At 36.4% G+C, this 26309-nt stretch overlaps 2 protein-coding genes across 2 annotated transcripts; both read right to left on the bottom strand.

Moving 5' to 3' along the window:
• Positions 1 to 14489: 14489 nt before the first annotated feature.
• Positions 14490 to 20975, bottom strand: LOC131598714 (uncharacterized). The gene is made up of 2 exons (XM_058871303.1): positions 20550 to 20975; positions 14490 to 14735 (listed from the first exon to the last, which is right to left on the bottom strand). The coding sequence occupies exons 1-2, from the start codon at positions 20973 to 20975 to the stop codon at positions 14490 to 14492; spliced, it is 672 nt and encodes a 223-aa protein (XP_058727286.1).
• A 2986-nt stretch (positions 20976 to 23961) lies between these two features.
• LOC131625289 (chaperone protein dnaJ 20, chloroplastic-like) lies at positions 23962 to 24622 on the bottom strand. The gene has a single exon (XM_058896174.1). The coding sequence runs from the start codon at positions 24576 to 24578 to the stop codon at positions 24039 to 24041; it is 540 nt and encodes a 179-aa protein (XP_058752157.1). The 5' UTR covers positions 24579 to 24622; the 3' UTR covers positions 23962 to 24038.
• Positions 24623 to 26309: the final 1687 nt, after the last annotated feature.

The following is a 26309-nucleotide window of genomic DNA, read 5'->3' as shown; positions in this document are numbered from 1 at the left end:
CGCAATCATCATACAAATCATATTATGCAATCAAATTAACACATGAATACCTAAATCATGCAAATCGAACAAAGTTTCAGAAAGACCTACCTTGGCTAATCGGAGGAATATCTGGAGTTGTTGATGACGCGCAATGATCCTCACACGTTCAGAATTCCCCCAGGAAGCGTTTGCAATCCTCAAAACTCCTTGAAACGCCTCAATTCTGCCAAACCGATTTTGAGTTTTGTTCACTTTTTTCTTTTTCTTGCAAGAGTGCTTGTCCACGAATTTTTCCACCCCTAGTCTGTTGGCTGATGTTGTCTACTTATAGGAGAGTAGAATTAGGTTAAAACCTTGTCCAGAACTTTTCTTGAATCAAATCTTACTACTTTGAGAAATTGGATTTTATTTCTTGAATTTTAAGCTACCATATTTGGCCCTATTTGTATGAATCTTTCCCATTTAACTTATGCACGAAAATCAAATGTATCTGGTCATAAATTTTGATTAAAAAAATAATCCAAACAAATTTTCTACCACATATTTGATTTTTTCATTTAATTAAATCATTAAAAATTAACTTTAAACGAAATAAAATTATGTAAAATCAAATAAAATGATATAATTTATGGCATATGTTTTGGATAGATTGTGGACCAAGTTTGGGTCATAGAATGTAGGCCCATTTGCAAGAGTTCCTATTTTTGCCTTCTTATTTCACATTTTAGTCCCTCAAAATCACCTAACTTTGATCAAGCATATCTCCTTCAATTTTTAAGCTATGAGGGAGATCTAATACTTTTTAGAAACCTCAAGAGGTCCTCTATAAGCCACTTTGGAACATATTTTTCATTTGAAGCTTTTATCTTGATCATATTCTCTTTGGGAAAAAACTGTTTCTGAAGGATGCCTGAAAATGACCTGTAATCTTTTGCCTTGTATCTCTTAAATGAAGCATTTTTAGCCCTGGCTTGTGAGACACAAAGTTGTAGAGAATCCAATTTCCTTCAAAATAGGCTTTGAGTGGGGAATTTTTGATGTTCCATGTGAAAGTTATGCCCAGTCAAAGTTGGGTTGACTTTCTCCTAAGAAACCCTAATTTGAACCTTCTTGTATTTGTTCATCTCTGAGTTTCTATTAATGGAATCATGATCAATTCTTGATCAAATGATGGTTATACATCCCCATACTTGTTGTGTGACCAATGGTTAGAAGTTTGGATCATGCCTTGACTTTGGATTTGAATCAGTTGATTGTAGATCTTGAGATTGTTTGAGCAGGTGACCTTTGGAGTAGTGCCTTGACTTTTGCCATGGATTTAGATTAGATCACTATAAACCATACATCCTTGATTAGGAGCCTTATCTCATTGATCCCTCTTAGGGGAATCTCAAACCCTAGCCTTAGGAGGCTCTTGATTAGGGATGTAGCTTGAATGGAACCCTAGTCTTTGCATCTTTGTAAGTGAAGTAGATGGGGCAAATTTTGGGGTATGACAAACCTCATGAAACTTAGCAGCTAGGAAGTGAGGCCAGTGTAAACGCGTTCTATTTTGCAGCAGATACATGAGCACCACTTCATTTCTTTCAATTCTCGAATACCCTCCTGCCCTTGGTCGAATGATTCTTGAGATTACCCAATTCAAGAGCCTAGGATCTCGCTTCAAATGACCGGCTGTTATTGTTTCATTAGATCTGTCAAATACGGAAGGGTCTTTGAGGATAGACTTCATGTAGGCTTCATGGTCATAGTTTCCCGGTACATCCCCGTCTACCATACGGAGTTCATCACCTACAATTTTCAGACCAAAGATACTAATCCAAACCCGTTTGTCAACAACATGCGACCTAGATCCCATTTTGAAACGGAAATTACAACCATCCCCTTTTGTAAATCCTGCATAGAAACCCCTAACGGTATTTTCACAGTACGGGGTATCACATTGCACTAAGGGATGAATATTTTGATGTTCAATTAACGCAGCGACATCAGGGATATGCATGTTTTCGACAAGATTTGGATCATAAGTATATTGCTTAACAATTTTTCTTTTCATCTGCCACTTCTCAAAATTTTCTCTACAATCAGGATGAACAAGAGCACTTACCGGTTGAGATGATGAACTGGAAGCAATTTCCTTTCCTTTTCTTGATTTTGGAGGCATGGTTGGAGATGCTTTGTGTGAGAGGGATGATTTTTGGACAATTTTGAGTTTGAGGAATTAGGGTTAGCCGTACCAAATGTGATGAGAATGAGAGGGAATGCAAGAATGGAATGTTTTGAATGAATGAGAATGGGTCGGGTCGACCTAACAGACCCAAATCTGGAAAAATAACAGCAGTAGGTCGACCTAAAGTGAGGCTGGGTCGACCTAACAGAAGTAACAAAACAAATGACCAATTTAGGTCGACCTAAATTGTGAGTAGGTCGACGCAACTGGGCCTTTTTAGTTTCTGTAAAGAAGCTTCTTGTGTAGGTCGACTCAAATACAGAGTAGGTCGACCTAAGTTTCCTTAAATGATGAAAATGCCTTAGGAATGTTTCTATATGATGTATTTTTGTTTTGTCATTTGCTTGAATGCACAAACATTGTATGTTATGAATAAAAATGATGAACACATATACATTAGTATTTGAGAAGAGTAGATAAGAACACATGAAGTCACTATAAGCATGTTAATTGATAGCATATTATAGCATCAATAAAATTTTTGGAAGTGAACAATAAACATGTTACCGCTTTCTCAATATGTAGGTGTTTTGTCATCATTGTGTGGAGTCTTCTTGTCAGTATGCCATACTCCTAGATTTGATGATGAATTGTTTTGATGGAATGTTTCACAGGTTGATTTTTGCTTGATTTTTGCGAAAAACTCATCTAGTATCGATTACTTGATGTTCTCCCGGATGCGGGACATAGTCCCAAACAATATTCTGCTAAGAATAGGTTTAAAATCTCTTTGCAATGCAACTTGCCAATTTCCACATCAAGTAATGCGTCCTATGTGTTTTTCGGGTTAACTGTATTTGTGATGAATCTTATACATTTGTGATGGCCAGGTCACCTACATTCCTCTGCCAAGTATGGTTCTTCAATCTGTCTTTATAGATGACACACCAAGAGAGGTATGTCTTTCTTTATGTGTCTTGAGCACCAGCTGTCAAGGAACCACCACCTTTCGGCGATGTCAAGACACATTTCCTGCGAAATTAAATTAGAGTGGAAGGTCCCCATTCTTCATTGGGTCCTGGATGGTGAGTACACAATTTGTTGCACTTAGGCAACCATTGAAATACTCCTTTAGGAACTAAAATTCTCCTAAATTTGCATTTTTCAATGGTATGTCCCTTTTTGCAACAATAATGACAGGTAATATGATGAGAATATGGAGTTTTGCTAGTTGATACTTTTGGTACAAAAGTGTATTTACTATATAAAGGAGTATACGATCTTTTGAACTTGTTTGGATCAACCGCAAAAGTCACTTTTGGTTGTAGAGCCTTGTCTAACTTGGCTTTTAGATCTCTTACTTCTTTTTGCCAAATGTGACATGTCTCACAACCAAACCATGATGTAGGATCTCTTTCAACTTTATCCTTTTGAATGTCTAGCATAGATTGTTTTAAAGCTTCCATATCCTTTTCGGTTTTCTCAACTTTTGATTCAAGATATGAAAAGATTTTCTTATTTGAGGCCAAAAGTTTGAAAGCTTTAATTGCATCTCTATGTAATTCTTCAAAAGCAAGTTTTAGTTGAGAATGAGATACCTTATCTACGAGTTCAGGTTTAAGATGACTTACAGCTTTCTTTTTCTTGTTTTGATGAGCCATGAAACAAAGATTTGCTGATTCTTCTTCATCGCTTGATGAGCTTTCACTAGATGAATCACTTTCCCATGCTATGTAGGCTCTTTTAGATTTGTTATGACCTTTGCTTTGGTTCTTCTCCTTCTCTTTCTTAAGGTATGGACAATCCGGTTTGTAGTGACCGGCTTTCCCACAATTGAAGCAAAGACCTTTGATTTTTCCCTTGTTGTCGTCATCTTGTTTGAACATGTTTGATTGCTTTCTATAGTTGATCAAGCCTTTGTCAGAATGTTTTGCTCCATTTTTCTTTAGATATTTGTTGTATCTTCGCACAAACAGTCCCATTTCCTCATCATCGGAGTCTTCGTCATCACTTGTGTCACTATCCTTTGGCTCTCGTTTTGAGGTCTTGGAGCTCGAAGCTTTTAGAGCTATTGACTTCTTCTCTACCTCTTTCTCCATGTTCTTTTCTTTCTTTGTCCTTTTCTCATGCATGTCAAGGCATTTAAGGTGTTGTTCATGTTCCTCTAGTTTACCAAATAGAGTTGTGATGTCTAAAGTGTTTAGATCATTTGCTTCCTTTATTGCTGTAACTTTGGGTTGCCATTCCCTGTTCAAACATCTTAAGATTTTGTTAGTAGCAACTGCATTGGAAACAGGTCTATCAAGAGAATTTAACCGATTTTTCAGATGAACGAATCTCTTCTGCATGTTTTTGATGGATTCACCATCTTCCATGTGGAAGAGTTCGAACTCTTGAGTTAACGTATTGATCCTAGCTAGTTTGACATCATCCGTTCCCTCGTGGGCAACTTGCAATGTGTCCCACATAGCTTTAGCTGATCTACAATGGGAAACGCGATAGTATTCATCAACTCCTAGAGCTGAGGTTAGAATGTTTCTCGCTTTCCAATCGTATGCATATCTCTTTTCATCTTCAGCATTCCAAGTATCTTCTGGTTTTGGAACAACTGCACCAGCTGCATTTGTCATGGTGATCTGAAATGGACCATTGACAATAGCTGTCCAGATGTTCCTATCAATTGCATTGATATGGACACACATACAATCCTTCCAATAGCCGTAGTTTTCGCCATTGAAAACTGGAGCTCTATTATGAGCCCCTTTAGGTCCGGAAGCCATCTTTCCAATAAGTGTTTCACTTAGCACGGAATAAACCAGAGCTCTTGATGCCACTTGTTAGACGCTGGCCTTAGGATCTAGAGGGGGGGTGAATAGATCGTTCACAGTTTTACGGATTTAAACGACTTTTCAGCGGAAGTGATTCTGAATCGACTCGCGTCTATTCCGAACCGCTATCGAAACGATTATATATGTGTTTAGAAACCAGTCAAAGACTTGAGGTAAATGATAAGAGTATATGTTGCAGAATCAAGGCGTTTCTCTTATTGAAAATCAGATTAACTTTTTGTATGATGGACAATGTTTGCAATGCAGTAAGGGTGATAGAAACAAATATACAAACACTTGGTGATAATGATCAAATTGAAGGTAATTCAATGTGTGATGGATTGTGATGTTTATGTACGTTCTTATTTCACAATCTTAACACTCGAATCGTTGATCAATTTGCTATTATAACCAAATATGAACAGAATGTAAATGAAAAAGTAAAAGCGACAAGAACACGATATTTGTTTAGGCAGTTCGTCGATCGTCCTCGCTACGACTACGTCTGCCCCCAATTCCAAATTGAAATTGGGTAATCTTTCATTAATGTTGAAAGTAGTATATACAAAGAAGATAACAAAGCGATAAACGATAAACCAATTATGTCGATCCTTTGAATCTTCTTCCCCCTTAATCTTGAGCAAGATCAAGGTTATCCAAGAGCTTCACTTTGATTCCCTTCTGCAGTGTCTTGATTCCTTGAACTCCCCGTTCCTCAATCGTTACACTCAGCCGAATCCTCAATGAACGCCTCTTGATAAAAACCCCCAAGAACCATCCGTCGTGGAGGACAAAACCCGCAGATTTTCTTCACCAACAAACCCCACAAACCTTCACCCACTAGGAATCTTCAATTCCGTTCCATGGACGTTATCGAACTCATCACTAACCCGCAACGCAAGAATGATTATGTGTAATTGTGTTGGAGATGATGAAGAAAGAAGATGAGAAGCGTTTGTGTATCTTTCAGTCGTTGGTGTTGCCTTGAATAATTAACCTTGGACAATATATAAGATTGCATAACAGTTGGAACCAAGAAAAACTGATTTTTGAACTTTCTTGATCAGTTAGGTCGACCTCTTGTAGGGGTTAGGTCGACCTAGCAGTGCTTGCTGAAGTTTGCTCCCAGTTAGGTCGACCTGTTGAAGGAGTAGGTCGACCAGAATCCTCTTCTGATGCGTTCTGGGAACATTTTCTCAGATTAGGTCGACCTAGTTGTTGTGTAGGTCGACCTAACAGGCTGGTTTGTAAAATTCATCAATTTAGGTCGACCTAAATGATGTGTGAGTCGACCTAGCAGGGGTATATGAATTTTTCTTCATTTTAGGTCGACCTGGGTTGATGGTAGGTCGACCTAACTGCTGCTTTTCTGCATTCTTCTTGTTTTGCTTGTGTTGAGTCAACCTTTAAACATATAAACATAATGGGTTGACCTATGAGTGATCAATGCTTGCTTTTCTGATTCCTCCTTGTTGTTTGGATGCTCATTTGAGTTTGCCATAAATCAAAAACATCTTAGAGTGTAATCTTGTATTCACAACATATCTATAAGTGAGCGCCATGTTTGATTTTTTTTTAAAAAGATAAACAACTTTTTCTCTTGGTTTTCTCAAAACCCGAGGTAACATATTTATAATTGAGTGCCATGTTTTATCCATAAAAAATAATAAACCTAATTCATTTTTTTTAGATAAGCGAGGGAATATAACTATAAGAGATCTCGCTTCGAATCCCTATTACTGCATTTAGAGTTTTTTATAATGATTTCTCACTTGGCATCTTTTCAAGTTCCCTTTTTTTCTTAGTTAATTTTTTTCTATGTTAATTAGTAATTTTCAAAATCTTTGTTATCAATTAAAATATAATTGGAAATAATAGGAAACAAATTATTTCTCACTTAGCATGTCACCTTTGCCTTGTATTGTTAAAGCTCAAAATTTTAAAAACCTGTTGTGTATTGTTAAAGCACAACATCCAAAAAGATTTTTGCCACTTTGACCCTCTTTTATTTTCTCTTAAGGGGAACTACAAATATTCTGATTTCCCTTTTGCACTTAAGGGGTATGTAGGCACAAGATGCGATGTCTTGCCGAGCACACAATAAAATTATTTTCTCACCATCTCACTCTATTTCACAAAACAAAAACAACAATAATAAAACAACAATATATATTTTCAAAGAGGTTCCTGTAGAGTACTACAGATGTGAGGGGTGCTAATACATTTCCCTTGCATAACCACCCCCGAACCTAAGATCTTTGTTTATTTTATTAGTTTTGATTTGAAAAACTTCTTTGGGTTTTACTTTGTTCTTTTCCCATTCATTTGTAAACAATAAAGCACGGTGGCGACTTTCACTAAAATACGAGCTGGGTCAATCCAATGGTCTCAGTCCAAAATTTTCACCAATACACATACCTAATCTTCCATAATCTTCAATCGTATTCTTCTTCTTAATCATCAATCATTACCTTATCATTCATCTTCGTCAACCCTAATCTTCAATAAGCCCTTCACCGGGCTCAAGTTTTCCCCAAGTTACAATGTCATCTTCATCAAGGAGAACCAAGTCAATATCTTATCAATCACAAGTGTGAGTAACCATCCAAGAAGAAGATGTGGGTGTGATGCTTGGATGATTTCGTATCACTATAAGAACGGATGTAACAAAGGTCGCCTCTTTTGGAGATGTCCATTTTGGCAAGGTAAGGAAACTTGTAACTTATTCATATGGGATGATGATATTGCACAAGGAACTCATGTTTACGAAAGGTTAGATGAAGAATGGAGTAAAAGTGAGAGCAAGGTCAGGGAGGTCCAAGCTGTTGAAACTATGAGGGAGTTGTATGAAATCTCACTCAAGAAGAACAAGAAGTTGCAGTTGAAGATGAAGTCAGATGCTATGTATGGAAAGTTAAAGTCATGGTGTATTGTTGTTTTTGTAATGGTCAACCTGTATTTTCTATGGAAATGTAACTGTTGAATTAGCGTATGGTATTTATGTTGTGGCTGTAATGTTGTTGGTTTTATTTAGAGTTGTTCGATTATGTAAGTGTGACATGCAATGCAGTTGTATTTTGTTAAAATTGATCCTTGTTGTGTTAAAATTTATCCCTATTGTTGTGTTCCTACAGCTATGAGCAGTATACCATCATATTTGTGCTTCAAGTGACATCCATCTAACCCAATGAATGGTCTACATTCTTTTTTTAATGCCTTCTTAGTACTGTCAAAACACATATAACACCTCTCAAATCTTGGATTCAAACCCTCACCTGAACAAGTTGTGTTGATTTTGAAGTTATTTTTTGGGGACGCCCTTGTTAACTCGACACCATATGACCACAACAGGCTGAATTGCTTGCTTGAATCACCTTCCACAAGTTAACTAGCTATCTGCCTTGCCTTGAATGCCCTACAATCTGGGATTTCTGTGGCATATCTAAGCCTAACATCTGCTACCACCTCATTCAACTTCATCTTAGTGTTATTCTTCAATCCATCCACAATGACCTTATCCACCCATTCAGCTTTATCCCTTTTAGTGAAGAATTGTCTTCCACACTTATGCTTAGAATACAAGGTTTTTATCCTAAATGTTGTGGATGTTAGGACTTTACTGCATAGCACAGTATAATTACACGTCTTCTTATTCTTACATACAACTCTACATCTATTGGCATCATTTTTTTCAAACTTCATATCCCTACCATTAAGAACGTTATGCTCTAGTATAACATCTTTAAATTGTCTAAGTGAACAAAACTCCATTTCAACTTTGAAAACAATATCCTTAGTAAAAGCATCTTCTGCATTGCACCTTATTACACATGGTCTTTCATCACCACTGTCATCATCAGCTCCACTATCCAATTCAGCTGTTATGTAGTCCTTCTTAATTACACGTGCCTTGTGCATCTCTTCTGTGGTAAACATGCTCTTGGCTGGTTCACTAGGGGCATCAATGTGTGCAACCGCTGGAGTTCTAACTTAACTACCGACACCTACACCAACTAGTTCCTCAAAGCCCTCTTCAAACCCATTCATCCTTTTTCCCCACTGTTATTAAAGTGGACATCCCTGGCAGATTCATCACTTGAATCACCACTACAGTCACTTAAGGTTTTTTCTCTTCTTCATAAGACTTGCATTCCCTTTTTTGTCTAAAATTATCCATAAAAGTGAGGTCTCCTTCATCTGTTTTTGGCTCATAATATATCTCACTCTCACTTTTATTCCCAACAGCGTAAGTAGCCAACTCAGAAGCATCGCCATCATCTTTGAATGGTTCCAAATCAGCTTCAAGTGAACTTTCTTCATGTTTCCATCACATCTTAACAATGTTAAAATCAAACTCAGGGTCAATACTTAACTAAATCACATGCTTCAAAGAAAGACCAATAGTCCGAGTCTTGACTACTAAAGGTATACACTTCCCCACCATCATATTTGAGTTTCGGGTCTTTTACAAAATAGTCCCTTGTGTAGAAAACTACCTTAAATGTATTCAGTTTCAGTTTAGGGAAACCAAATACGGTAAAAAATACAGATTATATACATTGATATATATACTAAACAAATACAGTTTCAGTATCATAATCTTTGTCCTATACTAGTTAATGTTTGTTTATCTACCACTAACATTACAAAATTGCAAGAAAATGAAAATGAGGAACACGAGGAACATGATGACATACCTGGGACCATGCAAATGAAATTAGGGAACAAAGGCCGTGTGATTCTTCGATTTGGAACCATAAACTGGAAGCTTTGATGTTGGTATGTTGGGACCACGCAAGGACGAAGCTGGGGAAGAATCTCTAGGGTTTCTGTTGCAAACGAGAGAGAGAGAGGGAGAGAGAGAGAGAGAGAGAGAGAGAGAGAGAGTGTGTTAAAGTGAAAATGTTAAGTATTCTCTTGAAAATGTTAAGTGTTAATGTTACCTTATCACATGTCTACGCTGGCAAATCAGACAAAAACATCTCCATGTTAGCACCTCAAAATTGGTACACGTAAGCCCCTATTAGTGGAATCTAATGGGATGGACCAATTGTGCTGACAGAATATTTGTAGAGACTAAAGTTTGAAGAAAATTTTTATAGGGACTAAAATTATTTAACCCTAAGAACTATTGCAAAACTTCTTCAATAGTTGATCATCATTCGTCAGTTGGAGCAACAATTTTTAATTTTGAAAATTTCATAAAGATTCATATATGATCATTGTCATGTTTCATTACGTTATTTAAAAATAAAAATTTGATAATTTTAAAATCAACTAGAATATAGAAAGATCAAAATTGTTTAAATTTGAAATATAATTATTAATTATATGAGTGGGATAAAATAAAGAAACCAAAAATTGTTTTAATTTAAAATAATATTAAAGAAAGAGATAAAATAACATCCTGCTTACACAAAAAAAAATATTAAAGAAAGAGATAAAATAAGTAATTGAAGAACAACTTTAGATCAAAGGAAGAGATATTAAATAAGAAAAATTAATATTAAAAATTGATCAAACAAACGATAATTTAGAAAATAAACAGCAAAAGAAAAAGAAAGAAAAAAAGGTTAACTCTAACAAAACCAAACAGAAGGTAATATATAAATGATTTATTTTTATACAGTGTCAAATTAAAACCTTAATTTTAAGGGTTAAATATACTTCACCCCCTGCCAATATAGCGAGATTCGGTTCGCCCCCCTGAATGATTTTTTTTAGCAAAAGCCCCTTAAAAAACCCAAATCATGGATTTACTACTCCTTGTTACCACACCAGCTGACTGGGCAACGAAAGCCTGGACACGCTGGCGCTGACATGTCTTAGTTGTTATGTTTGAAAGGAAGTTCATATGTTTACCCCCCCAAATCATACTTTTCCAGATTAGGGTTTTTTTTGCAAAATTAGAAACGAGACTTGGGTTGAAGACGGGAACGATGGCTGAAGACGGCGGCGCAACGGTGGAATCGGCTGAGGTAAGTGTTCAGTTGTTGTTCTTCACCGGTACTTTGTGTATTATGCTGTCTTAAACGATGTTTTGTATGCAGTTGAATGTAAGGTTTGACTGTTTGTTTCACCATGGAGGAGAATTCATGAAGCCTCACGACGGTGAGATGATTTACAGAGGCGGGGTTACGACGCTTCTCACCGGTGTACACATTGAAAGCTGGACTCAGAGTCACATTCAAAAGGTGGTAAGTGGGTGGGGGTATGTAGCTGGATCGTATAGGTTATGGACCAAAATTCCTGAAATAGATCCTAATTATTTCCAGATTAAGAGTGATTCTGATGCTTATGATTTAGCTGCGTTTGCTTGTACAATGAGAGTTGATGGGAAATTGTTTGTTGAACACGATGCAGATATACACAGTAGTAAACCTAGGTGTGTGAATGAAAGTGTAGAGTTAGAGGTAAGTGATGAAGAGATTGTAGAAGGGATGAATGATAGTGAGGATGAGAGGGCCACAGCTCTTGATGATGGCTTTGGAGCTGTTGATGTTACTTTACCAGTTAGTGAGGGCCCTATTGTAGCTGGTTTGTTGACTTATCCTAGTAAGAGTAAAGGTGAGAGTGAAAATAAAGGTGAGGATGATAAATATCTAAGTGAGGATTTACTAAGTTCTGATCCTGATGCATCAGGGGATGAAAAAGAGCCTAGGTTTGAGAAGTTTAAGAAGAAGGAGCTTAATAAGGATTACAAGTTTAAATGGGGTATGGAGTTCAATACCCTAGATGATTTTAGAGAGGCCATTCGTGAGTGGACAGTATTAAATGGGAGGGAAATTACCTTTGTAAAAAATGAGAGTTATAGAGTGAGGGTTGAGTGCAAGGCCAAATGTGGTTTTTTAATGCTTTGCTCTAAAGTGGGCCATAAGTACAGTTATGCCATAAAGACTATAAAAGATACCCACACATGTGCTAGGGTTTTGGATAACAAAAGTGCAAGTTCTAAGTGGGTGGCTAAGGCTGTGGTCAAAAAGATGAGAACTTCTGACAAGGTAAGGATTTGTGACATAATCCAAGACATGAGACAAAATTTTTCTGTTGGGATCACTGTGTGCAGGGCATGGAAAGCAAATTTGATTGCCAAAAAAATCATTGAAGGAGATGCAGACAAAGAGTATGCAAATCTGTGGAGGTATGCATCTGAGTTGCATAGGGTCAATCCTGGAAACACTGTGAAGATAAACATAGAGAGGCCTTTACCTACCATCCAACCAAGGTTTGGATCTTTTTATTTCTGTTTTGATGGATGTAAGAAAGGTTTTACAAATGGTTGTAGACCCTTCATTGGGGTAGATGGATGTCATTTGAAAACAAAGTATGGAGGTCAACTATTGATTGCTGTTGGAAGAGATCCAAATGATCAATACTTCCCTTTGGCCTTTGGAGTGGTGGAAACAGAAACCAAAGAATCATGGAGGTGGTTTATTCAACTGTTAATGGAAGACATTGGGCAGGACAAAAGAATTGTGTTCATCTCATATCAGCAAAAGGTGGAGTTAATGTTATACATCATTGTGTTTCATTCTATTTCAATCCTTGGTTCTAATGATTGTTTGTTGTTCTGTTTCAGGGTCTGGTTGCAGTTTTTGAAGAGATGTTTGAAAGAATTGAACATAGAATATGCTTGAGGCACTTGTATGCAAATTTTAAGAAGAAGTTTGGTGGAGGAGCATTGATAAGAGACTTGATGATGGGAGCAGCCAAGGCAACCTACCAACAAGCATGGACTTTGAAGATGAATGGGTTGAAGGCTGTAGATCCAAAGGCTTGGGCATGGCTCATGGCAGTTCCTACAAAGTCTTGGTGTAAGCATGCATTTTCATTTTATCCTAAGTGTGATGTGCTTATGAATAACATAGCTGAATCATTCAATGCCACTATTTTGAATGCTAGAGATAAACCTATACTGACCATGTGCGAATGGATTAGAAAATATCTGATGAGTAGGTGTAGTAGTTCTACTTTGAAACTAGACAAGTGGCCACACAAAGTGATGCCTATTCCCAGGAAAAGATTGGACAATGAGGTAGCTATGAGTGGTCAATGGTTGCCAACATGGGCTATGGAAGAGAAATTTCAGGTCACACATGCCTATAACAGGCAAGAGTTCATAGTTGACATTGCTAAAAAGAATTGCACATGTAATTTTTGGGATCTGGTAGGTATTCCATCTAGACATGCTGTTGCTGCATTAGGGTTTAGACAACAGAACCCTGAGGATTTTGTTCATGAGTATTACACTAGAGACAGCTATGCCATGTGCTATGGATTTGCTATTAGTCCAATTAATGGCATTGACATGTGGCCTGAGGTAGAAAGTGAAGAACTTTTACCTCCTAGTTACAAAAAAGGACCTGGAAGGCCTAGGAAGCTAAGGATAAGGGAAAGTGGGGAAGAGGGTGCTAGAAGAAGGTTACCTGGTGTATCTTATAGATGCACTAGGTGTGACAAGGTGGGCCACAATGTTAAGACATGCAAGAGCAAGAGGCAAAATCAGAGTGCCATGAAAAGAAAGGTAATTTATCTACTGCAACTGTTTTTGTATGTAATATAGTTTCTTTGGTTATAATGTATCTGGCTTTTTAAATTCAGAAGAAAATGAGACCAAATGCTAATGAAGAAGGTACTAGCAATGTTGGAAGTCAGTCTGCTACAAACAATGAAGAAGGTCAACAAAATCCTGGGAACCAGTCTGCTACAAACAATGAAATCCATGAAGATACCAAGACTGATTCATTGTTTGGAGATGTAACTGATGACATGCTAAGCAGCATACCAGACTTCCATTCTCAGGCATCAACAAGCAACAACTACAAGGGCAATGGAAAGATGATTGACAAACCAGTTGTGAGGAGAAGGGTAAGTGAGAGGATAAAGGAGAACTGGTTCAAGAAACCAAAACCATTCACTGGTCCAGGTTCAAACCCTGAGCAGCCTATTTGTATGGACATTGATGAAGAGAAATCTTCAAAGATTACTCCAAAAAGGGCATCCAAGATTGCTCCAAAAAATCCATCCAAGCATTCTCCAAAGAAGAATACTCCAAAGAAGACTACTCCAAAGAAGGGAACTCCATCAAAGAAGACTTGAAATTTCATTATGTTTAATTTGATTAGCTAAGGTTGTTTATTTTGACTAGCACATGTTTGGTGCACTAATGTAAGGTTAAAGTTTGACAGTTATTTTGAGTAGCACATGTTTGGTGCATCTGTGTGCTGCTAAGACAGTTATTTTGACAAGCTAATGTTTGCTAAGACAATTTTGTCATGTGTATTCTGAATTATGCCCTTGATAAGGTGCACTTGTTATGTTAAAGTTTCAGTTTTAGTTCATCAGTTTCAGATTTAGTTCATCAATTTTATCATGTTAACAGACAGGTTTCATTGATGTAAATTACACATTTCCAATTGACATAAAACATAACTCATTTTATTGCCATAAATTCAACAAGTTTATACATCCAAATGCCACCAAAATACACAATGTCAAACAAAGAGCTCTTAATCTAAGTAATACACAATGCCAATAAGCAATAAACAGAGAATCAAAATAGTCTTCTTCAGCCTCATATTAACACTGTTCTGACTTGCATTCTTCTTCTTCAACTTCTCAATTTTGTTTGTTGCGGTCTCTAACTTCACTGATAGTATATCACAGCTTTTACATTCTGGTAGTTTCATCCGATGCATATTGACATCGTCTCTGATTTCATCATCCCACAAGAACAATTGACAGCTATTCACAGACTGCAAAACACACACACACACAATGAAGGCTTGTTTAGTAAAGACCAACTTTCCACAATTTTCCCAGATGTTGAACAATTTTCCAGATAATAGAGAAGGATACTTACCCCAGCATTGCGACATTTCCAGAACTTGCGATTGCGATTTTGAACCGTGTTGGCCACTCACAACTTCATGGGTCTGTCACAGCCACATCTAGGTAAATCTGGATTTTGAAACGAGTTGACACTGCTATACGAGTTGCTCTCCGCCATGACTGAAGGGTAGGAAGATGGCTGAGTGAAGAAAACGAATACGGGGAAGAGAAGGAAGACGATGATGGAAGCGATGATGGAAGCGGAGAAAGAGAAGGAAGACGATGGAGATACCAAGCTGGGAAAGTCTGGACGAAGGAATTAGGGAAAGATGAACCCTAGTATTATGAGGGTGGGTTTGCCATGTCAGCGCCAGCGTGTCCAGGCTTTCGTTGCCCAGTCAGCTGGTGTGGTAACAAGGAGTAGTAAATCCATGATTTGGGTTTTTTAAGGGGCTTTTGCTAAAAAAAATAATTCAGGGGGGGCAAACCGAATCTCGCTACATTGGCAGGGGGTGAAGTATATTTAACCCTAATTTTAAATAACTATTCATGAAAAAATACAACAAAATAATTACATGATATTGTTCTTGGCTCTCATTCTACATCCCCATGATGATGCACCACCTTTATGTGTATGAGATCTTTTATCCAACTCAACAATTTGTTCCATCCATTTACTTCTTCTTATTGAAGAGTAATTCCATATTCAGAAGATGAGCATCAGAAGTTCTGATGTGGGCTGATCTTTTGATGGTTACTCAGAAGATGTTGTGATTTTCTGATGGTTACTCAGAAGATGTTGTTGACCAGAAGATGTTATCTTCTGGGTCCCATTAGCTTATCTGTTTAGTAGTAAGGGTACTTTAGTATTTTGTAGTACTGTACTGTTTGTACCTTAAACTTGTTCACTAAGTTTATGCTGTTAGGGCTGATGTGGCAAGATTTTCTTTTGTATAAATAGCCTTGTAGTAGCTATCATTTATTAAGATCAACAACTTTATTCTCTCTCATTAATCTTTGCACCGTTATTCTCTTTGTCATCATCTTTATTCTTTGTGCACCAACAATTGGTATCTAGAGCTCCGGTTCCAAACCCAGGGAAACACGAGTGAACGTGAGTTTGTGTGACTGTGTGATTGATTTTGTTTCTGGGAAACAAAGTTGTGTTGAATCACATTTTTCTTGGTTGTTTGTGGGTTGGGAAATACTGTGTGAGTGTGAGTGAAATCTGATTTTTCTGCACAAGTTTAAAGATGAGTGGAAGCAACTTGAATACCAAACTTCCAGTTCTTGATGGTAAGAATTGGAATAGATGGATGATTCAAATGCGTGTATTATTTGGTGCTCAAGATGTTTTAGATCTTTTCACTAGAGGATATGTTTCGGTTGCAGCGGATGCAACGGAAGAACAAAGAGAAGCGCAGAGGGAAACGAACAAGAGAGATCAAAAGGCGTTGTTCTTCATCCATCAGTGTGTGGATGTGAATGTGTTTGAGAAGATTTCTGATGCTATGACGTCTAAGGAGGCGTGGGATATAGTGGTCAGGTGTTACGGTGGTGACGTATCAGTGAAGAAGGTGAAGCTTCAATCCCTGAGAAAGCAATATGAAAATCTCAACATGAAGAACAATGAGAAAGTTTATGAGTATATCTCTAGAGTGATTGTGATCACTAATGAGACGAAGGCTTGTGGAGAAACTCTTTCTGAACAAGTAATAATAGAGAAGATATTGAGGTCTCTTACTCCTCAATTTGATTATATTGTTGTATCTATTGAACATTCTAAAGATCTGGAAACCATGAGAATAGAAGAGTTGCAAAGCAGTTTAGAAGCACAAGAGTTGCGTCTGACTGAGAGAACTTCTGAGAGAGAAGTTGAGCAAGCTCTGAAGGCTTCTTTTGTCAAGAAGGACTAGAAGCATAGACGTGGTGATAGATTCCAGAAGGAAACCTCAACTTCTGATAAGAAGAGATATCAGAAGGGAAAGGATAAGAAGAAAGTTCAATGTTACTGTTGCAAACAGTTTGGCCATTTTGCTAGAGACTGTTTGGCAAACAAAGGAAGGAGATCAGAAGAAGCAAATATAGCCAGAGGAGGTTCAGATGATGAACATGTGCTATTGATGGCTTCAGAATCTAACGAAAGATGTTCGTCAGAGTAGTGGTATATGGACACTGGGTGTTCAAATCACCTGACTGGAAACAAACAATGGCTGATAGACTTTGACTCTGAAAGGAGGCCAAAGATCAGATGTGCTGATGATAAGTATCTTATTGCAGAAAGTATGGGAAATGTCAAAGTCAAAGTGAAGAATGGAAAGATTGTTGTGATCAAAGATGTTTGGTATGTTCCTGGAATCAGAAGCAATCTGATGAGTGTAGGTCAGCTCATTGAGAAAAGTTTCTCAGTTTTTATGAAGAACAATCTCTTGAAGTTGTATGATTCCAATCAAAAGTTGATTGTGCAATCTGAACAGGGAAGCAACAGAACATTCAAGGTGAATGTAGAAACAGCTGAAACAGAGTGTCTGAGTGCTGAAGGCTCAGAAGGTGATAGTAAGCTGTGGCACAAGAGGTTGAGGCACTTGAACTATAGAAGCTTGGGGCATCTAAGTTCTAAGAAGCTTGTACATGGCATTCCAAAGATTGTGAAGCCTGAGAAGTCATGTGAGGTATGCATGAAAGGCAAACAACCCAAATTGCCATTTGTATCAGAAGTTGCTCCAAGAGCAAAGCATGCTCTGGGAGTAGTGCACTCTAATGTGCGTGGAACATTTCCAGAACCTTCACTTGGAGGAAATAGGTATTTTGTGTCTTTTGTGGATGAGTTAACAAGAATGACGTGGGTAACTCTCATTAAGTTTAAGAATGAGGTGTTTACAGAATTCCAGAAGTTCAAGGTGAAGGCTGAGAAGCAGAGTGGTCAGAAGATAAAGATTCTCAGAACGGATGGTGGAGGCGAGTATAACTCTACAGAATTCCAGAAGTTCTGTGATGATAATGGAATTGAGCATGAGGTTACTGCTCCTTATACTCCTCAACACAAAGGTCTTGCTGAACATAGAAACCGTACTTTGCTTGATATGACGAGAAGTATGCTAAAAGAGAAGAAGCTTCCTCATAATCTATGGGGAGAAGCTGTTGCTACTGCAGCATATTTGCTCAACAGGTGTTCAACGAAGAGGCTGAAGGAAATTGTTCTTTTAGAGAAGTGGACTAAGGAGAAGCAAAGTGTTAGTCATCTGAAGGTTTTTGGTTCTGTGTGTTACAAACACGTTCCAGAAGCTAGAAGGAAGAAGCTGGATGATAGGAGCAAAGTGATGTTATTGGTGGGGTACCACAGTACAGGTGCATACAAGTTCTATTGTCCAGAAACTAACAAAGTTGAAGTCAGCAGAGACGTCATTGTGAAAGAATCAGAAGTTTGGGATTGGAGAGAGTCTCAACCAACTTCTGATGTAGAGATAACTTTTGAAGAAGAGTTAGAGTCAGAAGATGAAGAATCTTCTGAAGATGAGTCAGAAGATCAAGAATCTTCTGAAGATGAGTCAGATGGTGAATCTGATTCTGATCCAGATTCTGATGATGACCCAGAATCTGATGGTAGTCATGATTCTGGAAGGGAAAACTCTGAAGACGTAGAGTCTGGAGGACAAGCTTCTGGAGATGATCATGAAGGTGGTAACCCTGGAGTAGTTGACTCTGAAGTAGCTCAGCGACCACAAAGAGTCAGAACTATGCCAAGAAGGTTTGCAGATTTTGACATGTTGCAAGACACAGAAGTTGACTCAGAAGGAGAGGTCATTCAGTGTGCCATGTTAGTAGATTCTGAACCAGTGAGTATAGAAGAAGCGCTCAAGAAGAAGGTCTGGCTGAATGCCATGAAAGAAGAACTTGAGGCTACAGAAAGAAACAAGACTTGGAAGCTGACAGAACTTCCAAAGAAGAAGAAAGCCATCAGCGTCAGATGGGTTTTCAAGGTAAAGCTGAAGCCAGATGGATCAGTTGGTAAACACAAAGCGAGGCTAGTGGCTAGAGGTTTTCTTCAGAAACCTGGACTAGATTACTTTGAGGTGTTTGCTCCTGTAGCTAGACATGAAACAATCAGACTGGTGATTGCGTTAGCTGCAAACAGAGGTTGGTCCTTGATGCATCTGGATGTAAAGTCTGCATTTCTGAACGGTCCATTACAAGAGGAGGTATATGTGTCACAACCCCCTGGCTTTGTGAAAAAGAATAAGGAAGGGATGATGTACAAATTACATAAAGCTCTGTATGGATTGAAGCAAGCACCCAGAGCTTGGAATTTGAAGATTGATTCATTTTTCAAGAAGCAAGGGTTTCAGAAGTGTGAGATGGAATATGGAGTTTATGTGCAACATTCTGGAAGCAATATGATTCTGCTGTGTCTGTATGTTGATGACATATTGCTTACGGGGAGTTGTCCAGAAGATCTGATGAAATTCAAGAAGGTGCTGATGAATGAGTTTGAGATTACAGACCCTGGGAAAATGTCATATTTTCTAGGGATGGAGATTCTGTACTCAGAAGATGGTATCGTTCTGCATCAGCTGAAGTATGAGTTAGAACTTCTGAAGAAATTCAAGCTGAAGAATTGCAAAACTGTTGTTACACCGTCAGAAACAAATCAGAAGTTGGACTCTGATTCTGAAGGTGAAGATGTTGATGCTACGGTATTCAAACAGCTGGTTGGTTCTCTAAGGTATTTGTGTAATACCAGGCCTGATATATGCTATGCAGTTGGATTGGTTAGTAGGTTCATGAGTAAACCTAAGTGGTCCCATTACCAAGCTACTGTCAGAATCTTGAGATATGTCAAGGGAACTCTGAAGTATGGCATATTGTTTCCTTCTGGGAGAAAGGAAGAATTAGAGTTTTTGAGTTATTCTGATTCTGATTGGTGTGGAGACAGAGTTGATAGAAGGAGTACTTTTGGATATTTGTTCATGTTTCTGGGAGGTCCTATTTCTTGGAGTTCCAAGAAGCAACCTGTTGTTGCTCTATCAACCTGTGAAGCTGAGTACATCGCAGGCGCTGTAGCTGCATGTCAAGCTGTGTGGCTTCTGAATCTATTAGAAGATCTGAAGATTAGAGTGAAGAAGCCTCTGAAGCTGATGATTGATAACAAGTCTGCAATCAATCTTGCCAAGAATCCGGTGTTACACGGAAGAAGCAAGCATATTGAGACTAAGTATCATTTCTTGAGAAGCCAAGTCCAGAATGGAACATTAGAAGTTGTGCACTGTAGCACCCACAAGTAGATGGCAGGTGTTTTGACGAAGGCAATCAAGACGGATCAAATTCTGCTCTTGAGGGACGGAATTGGCGTTGTCAGCTTTGATTGAAGAATATGAATTAAGGGATGATATTGAAGAGTAATTCAATATTCAGAAGATGAGCATCAGAAGTTCTGACGTGGGCTGATCTTTTGATGGTTACTCAGAAGATGTTGTTGACCAGAAGATGTTATCTTTTGGGTCCCAAATTAGCTTAGCTGTTTAGTAGTAAGGGTACTTTAGTATTTTGTAGTACTGTACTGTTTGTACCTTAAACTTGTTCACTAAGTTTATGCTGTTAGGGCTGATGTGGCAAGATTTTCTTTTGTATAAATAGCCTTGTAGTAGCTATCATTTATTAAGATCAACAACTTTATTCTCTCTCATTAATCTTTGCGCCGTTATTCTCTTTGTCATCATCTTTATTCTTTGTGCACCAACACTTCTCATGTCACCCAAACCCAATAACTTTGAATCATACTCTTCTTTAAGCTTTGGATTCGACAATATCTTATATGCTTCATTCAGTTTTACAAACATCCTCGTCGATTCCTCTTTCTTCAAACCATCACGACAAACATCAGGATGATACCGAAGCGCCATTGTTCTATAAGCTCTCTTGATCTCATCTGTTGTTGCAGTTTTAGGACTCAAAGATAGTGTCTTGTACAAGTTTCCATCTTCATCTTTTAGCTTATGATTCATTGGAACACTTTTTGTGGCTCTGCATGAAACCGAAAACTGTAACCTACGAGGTTGTCTCTGTCTTTGATGATTATTTGAGAGATGAAGGTTATGATGATGTTTGTGTAGTTTTGAAATGTTGATTAGGCCTGAACTTGAGTTTAAGGATAACAAAACATCCATGTTGTTACTTGTTTTTCTCTTTGTTTTTGAGAATACACGTGGCTGTTGAGTTCTCTTATTTATAGATTAAGAGAATGTTATTTTAACTTGTCTTATTATGTTAACTGAATTATTTTTATAAATATTTAGTTAGTTTGGTATTGTGGTAACCACAATTTTGCCCTAAAACGTGTTTAGGTAACACTGACATTAGGATAACTTTTGGATGAAGTTTTGTAGCAGAAATGGAAAGATTCATTCATAACTATGATGCCTGAGAGCAATCTTATTCATAGACCATGTGGGATGTTGGAAGTACCAACTTTATTTAAATGTGCCAACTTTATTGTCTAACTCAATAAGTTCGGTAACATTAGTAGTATGAATAGATTGGTTAAAAAATATGCCACTGACATATCAAAATTGTAAATTCTGGCATTATACTTTTTAAATAATTATAAAGTCATCCTATTATAAGATTACCCATGACAACGGGACAGGTTGGGGGACGAATTTTATTTTCCCAAACTCAAACTCAAATTTCCAAACAATTTTATTCTTCGTCCCAAATTCAAACAAAAATAAATAATTAAAACTCAAACTCATCTCAAACGGGCTCAAGGTATCTCTCGCCACCATCAATTTAATACAATCAATTTTTTATTAAAAATATTCATTTTTTTCAAAATCAAATTACATCATAAATAATAAAATAAAATAATAAAATAAAAGTATCTCAAAAAATTTCATATTTACATTACAAATATTTTAAATAATAAATAAGAAATAAATTATTAAAATATTGACCACATATTTAATATTCTAAATTATAAAAAATAAATAATAATGTATAGAATAAACTAAACAGGGCGGATTCGGAGACGGGTAATAGTGTTTTCATTACTCGACTCGTCCCATCTATTATAATTGGGGAAAACCCAAATCCGAATCTAAATACAGTCAAAATGGGTTTTTTCCGCCAACTTCATGGCGGGTTCGGGTGGGTACCCGTGTGTATGGATTTTGTTGTCATGCCTAATCAAGATGATGTTAGTATCCAATGTATAATTTTAATTTATGAGAAATACCACAAATTGATTAAGATACATAGGAAACAAACACTACTAGAAAATTCGTTTTTAGTGACTGATTTAGAGACCAAAATATTTCGGTCACCGTAGCGACCGAATTAGCCACCAAAATTTAATATTCCTGAGTCAAGTTCAAGATGTCACTAAAAATAAATTAGCCACCAAAATTTAATATTCAAATAAAAAATAATGTCATTTTATATTTTCATAAAAGTGATTTTATTTTCATTATACAATATTTATACGTGTGTATAATGAATTTGCATAATAAAATCAAATTTATAGTGATTTTCTAAATTTTATTTAGAAATTTATATTTCTTGGTTATATGTATGTATGCTTAAATATAGAATACAACAAAAGATATTAAGTGGTCTAACGGTAAGGCCTTAAGAAAATTTGCGGAAGTCACAAATTCGATTCATAGATTTGTCAACTTTTAATTTATTAAAAAAGAAATCCGCTAAATCGGTCACAAAACGTTTTCTCCGAGACAAATATTTTTTTATCAAGTTAATGTATTTGGTGATAGAAATGCGGTTTGGTTATTTTTTTTCAAAATTTATTAAAATTGAATTTTTTTTATGCTAGTGGTGCAAACCCGAGGACATGGCGGTTGGATCCCATCCCGTGCAATTGTAGGATGGGGAGCTCGACATGCAATGGATGTCGAGAATGAGCATGTAGGCGCATCTACACTGGCTCCACAACCACAATAGTTTTCAAGAAGGTCGTACGATAAGTCTCTTTTGATAAAGGAAGAGCATCATCTTGCTCACCATTTATGGTACAACGAGGTAGTAAATGATAGCCATTTTGTTTTTAATAATTTTTTATTTTTATTTTATATTTTATAATATATAGTTTAAATATTTTTAATGAGAGATGTCCGAAAAAAGAACTCAATATGGATTCCACACTATCTCTCAGGTGAGATAGAGAGGCGGTTGAGTGATTATGGTCTATCTTCACTACAGAGAACCAATTTTTCGAGGATGGACCAAAACTTAATGACTATATTTGTAGAGAGATGGCATTTAGAGACATCGTCATATCATATGTTATTTAGTGAGATGACCATTTCATTAGATAACATTTCTTATATGTTTCACCTTCCGATTAGGGGTGAGTTCTTGGACCCTCCACCAGGTATCACTAAGCAGATGCCGTTTCTCTTGTTTTTGATATGTTGGGTGTGCCATTTTATTGAGTTTGCTTATTATAAGCCGAAATGGATGTACACCATATTTACACGTCATCGAGCTTCTTCTAGATTTGATTTTAGTGCAAGTGCCTATATGATGATGCTGGTAGGCTGTACTATTTTTGCCAACAAAACTTACTTTTGTCGAGGCAAGGTATCTACTACTATTTAGAGACTTGGCTCGATGTAGTAGATATATAGCTGGGAGGCAATTGCGTTGGTCACATCTACAGATATTTAGGAGATGCTTCCATGGTTACTTGCAAGCAGCTCGACGAATATGACACTCCGCTACAAGTATTAATTTTATTTAGTTTATTTGTTTTTATTTATTATTATTTCTTTATTGATAGTATTAATTTTGTAACAATGTTGGATTCATTAGTATTTTTCAACTGCTGAAAAAAGAGGAGAGAATCGGATTGTAACTAGTGATGGTGGACGAGTTTAGACACCTGTATTGGACGTGCTAACACTTGCTAATATCATATTCAACCATTCGATAATCATAGAGTGGATTGTTCATTTGATGATATATGTCTGTATATGGGATATTTGAAATGGTGTGACACAATTGTTCCATACCTGTCTGACAAATGTAAATGCTATTTTGAATGACGCGTGATTAATTTGAATATAAAATTAAATTTATGTTGGATTTCTATATTTTCAATCAATAAATATAAGTGGTTCATTTTTATACACTGCCAAATTATGAGTGTTTAAACAACACTATTCATGAAAAGCATACAACAAAATACTCACATAAACATAAAGCTAATTTCAAAACTAGCAATTTTGATGAACTTTGTTCATATTGTTCTTGGATCTCATTCTACTACCCCATGATGATGCACCACCCTTACCTGTATGAGATCTTCTATCCAAATCAACAACTTGTTCCATCCACCTACTTCTTCTCAAATCATCCAAACCCAATAACTTACAATCATACTCTTCTTTAAGCTTTGGATTCGACAATATCTTATAAGCTTCATTCAGTTTTACAAACATCCTCGTCGATTCCTCTTTCTTCAAACCATCATGACAAACATCAGGATGATACTGAAGTGCCATTCTTCTATAAGCTCTCTTTATCTCATCTGTTGTTGCACTTTTAGGACTTAGAGATAGTATATTGTACAAGTTTCCATCATCTAGCTTATGATTCATTGGAACACTTTTTGTGGCTTTGCATGAGACAAAAAAGTGTACCGTACGAGGTTGTCTTTGATGATTATTTGAAAGTGGAAGGCTATGATGATGTTTGTATGGTTTTGAAATGTTGATAAGGCTTGAGCTTGAGTTTAAGGATAATAAAACATCCATGTTGGTGTTCTCTTGTTTCTTGTTTTTCTCTGTTTTTGAGAATGCATGTGGGTGTTCTCTTATTTATAGATAGAAGAATGTTATTTGAATTCGTCTTACTATTATTTATTTTGTTTTTTTATTTTTTTTAACAGATACATACATATTTTGTCTAATAAATAAGTTCTTTTTGAAAGGAATTTTATTTTTAATTTTGAATGTATAATTTTTTTTTTTACTTTTGGTCCCTGCAAGTTGATGTATTTTTTATATTCGTCAGTGTATTTTATTTCTCTTAGAAATGATCCCTATATGTTAAATTCTTTTGGTTTTAGTTCTTAAAATTAAAATTTGCAGTAAAATTCGATGGAAAATCCATAGGGAGCCTATAAATTTTCTTGGATTTTGACTTTAGGGATTAGAACCAATAGAATTTTGACATTCAAAAATCATTTCAAAAAATAAAAAAAATAGAGGGACAAAAATAAAAATAAAAGTATGTCAATTTACAGAAATCAAAAAATTATTTAAATCTTATCTTTAAAAAATTAATATTATACATGGTCCGTTTTATGTTTAAGATAGTGAAAAATTCATTATAGATAAAAACTAAACAAAGTTAATTTGTAAGTTAATTAGTTAAAAAACATTATTGAAGCATTCTTTAAAATCTAAACCTAAGTGATGAACAATAAATATTTTTTTTATCACTACCGTTTTAGTCCGATTCGGGGTCAGTTCTGACATCAAGTGGTTCCAGCCGCCTCCCAATCACAGTTGCGGGGGATTGAACCATGGTTCTCCCTACCAAGTCTAGCGCTAATCACCTCTAGACTAACTAACGATTGGTTGAACAACAAATAAATTTTGAAATTGCATAAATTGGAGAGAAATGATAAGTTTACACCATATTTTACATTAACACCGTATTTGTGTACATACTATGCATAAGTTTTATTTTTTTAATAATTTATTTTGTCTTGATTTTTGTGCAAATTTTTTTTGTGTTAAAAACTATGAATACAGTGTAACAAAAATCAGTGTACAAATAGCATGTCTCAAATTAGATATAAAAGTAGAATGAAAAAAGTGGCGGAGCTAACACAGCGACATCGAGTGAGGCTGTAGAAGAACTGGCGTGACGATGCAGAGTAAGATTGGCGATGGAGGCGGTGTAGAGTGAGGTTGGTGGTGGAGCTGACGCGACAGGAGGCTGGAGCAGGAGCCGATCCAATAGTAAGTTTGGTTTAGTAAGGGTGTTCATTGGTTCGGGTAAATCCGAACCAAACCGGAATCTAAACCAAACCATAGTGTTTGGGTTGAATATGTTTTTATTTCGAGCAAGAACCGAACCAAACTAATGAAATCCAATAACAAATGGTTCATGTATCGGATTTTCAATTTTCTATCCGCAAACCCAACTCAAATCAACCATAATTAATTATTATAAGAAAATTACTATAAATAATTCAACTTCAAGAAGACAAAAAGTAAAATATCGTATGTGGACAAGTTATTATATTTTAATTTGTTATTAGAAAATTGTTAGTGTATTGTGGTAAATGAGCATAGAGCTGTGAAACTCATTCATTATCATACTAACTCAAGTGACTAATTATAGATTCAAAAACTTTTATGTTAAATATTTTTTTTGTTAGATATTTTTGAATCTATTAGAGAAAAATTGCTAGTCTAATATTTATGATTAAACACTATTAATACTAATTTTTTTATATTATCATGAAAATTTAA

Source organism: Vicia villosa, linkage group LG1 (assembly GCF_029867415.1).
Source record: "Vicia villosa cultivar HV-30 ecotype Madison, WI linkage group LG1, Vvil1.0, whole genome shotgun sequence".
In the NCBI taxonomy this organism is placed as follows: Eukaryota; Viridiplantae; Streptophyta; class Magnoliopsida; order Fabales; family Fabaceae; genus Vicia; species Vicia villosa.
The sequence above is the reverse complement of the archived record's forward strand: the minus strand, read 5'-3'. Positions and strand labels throughout refer to the sequence as shown.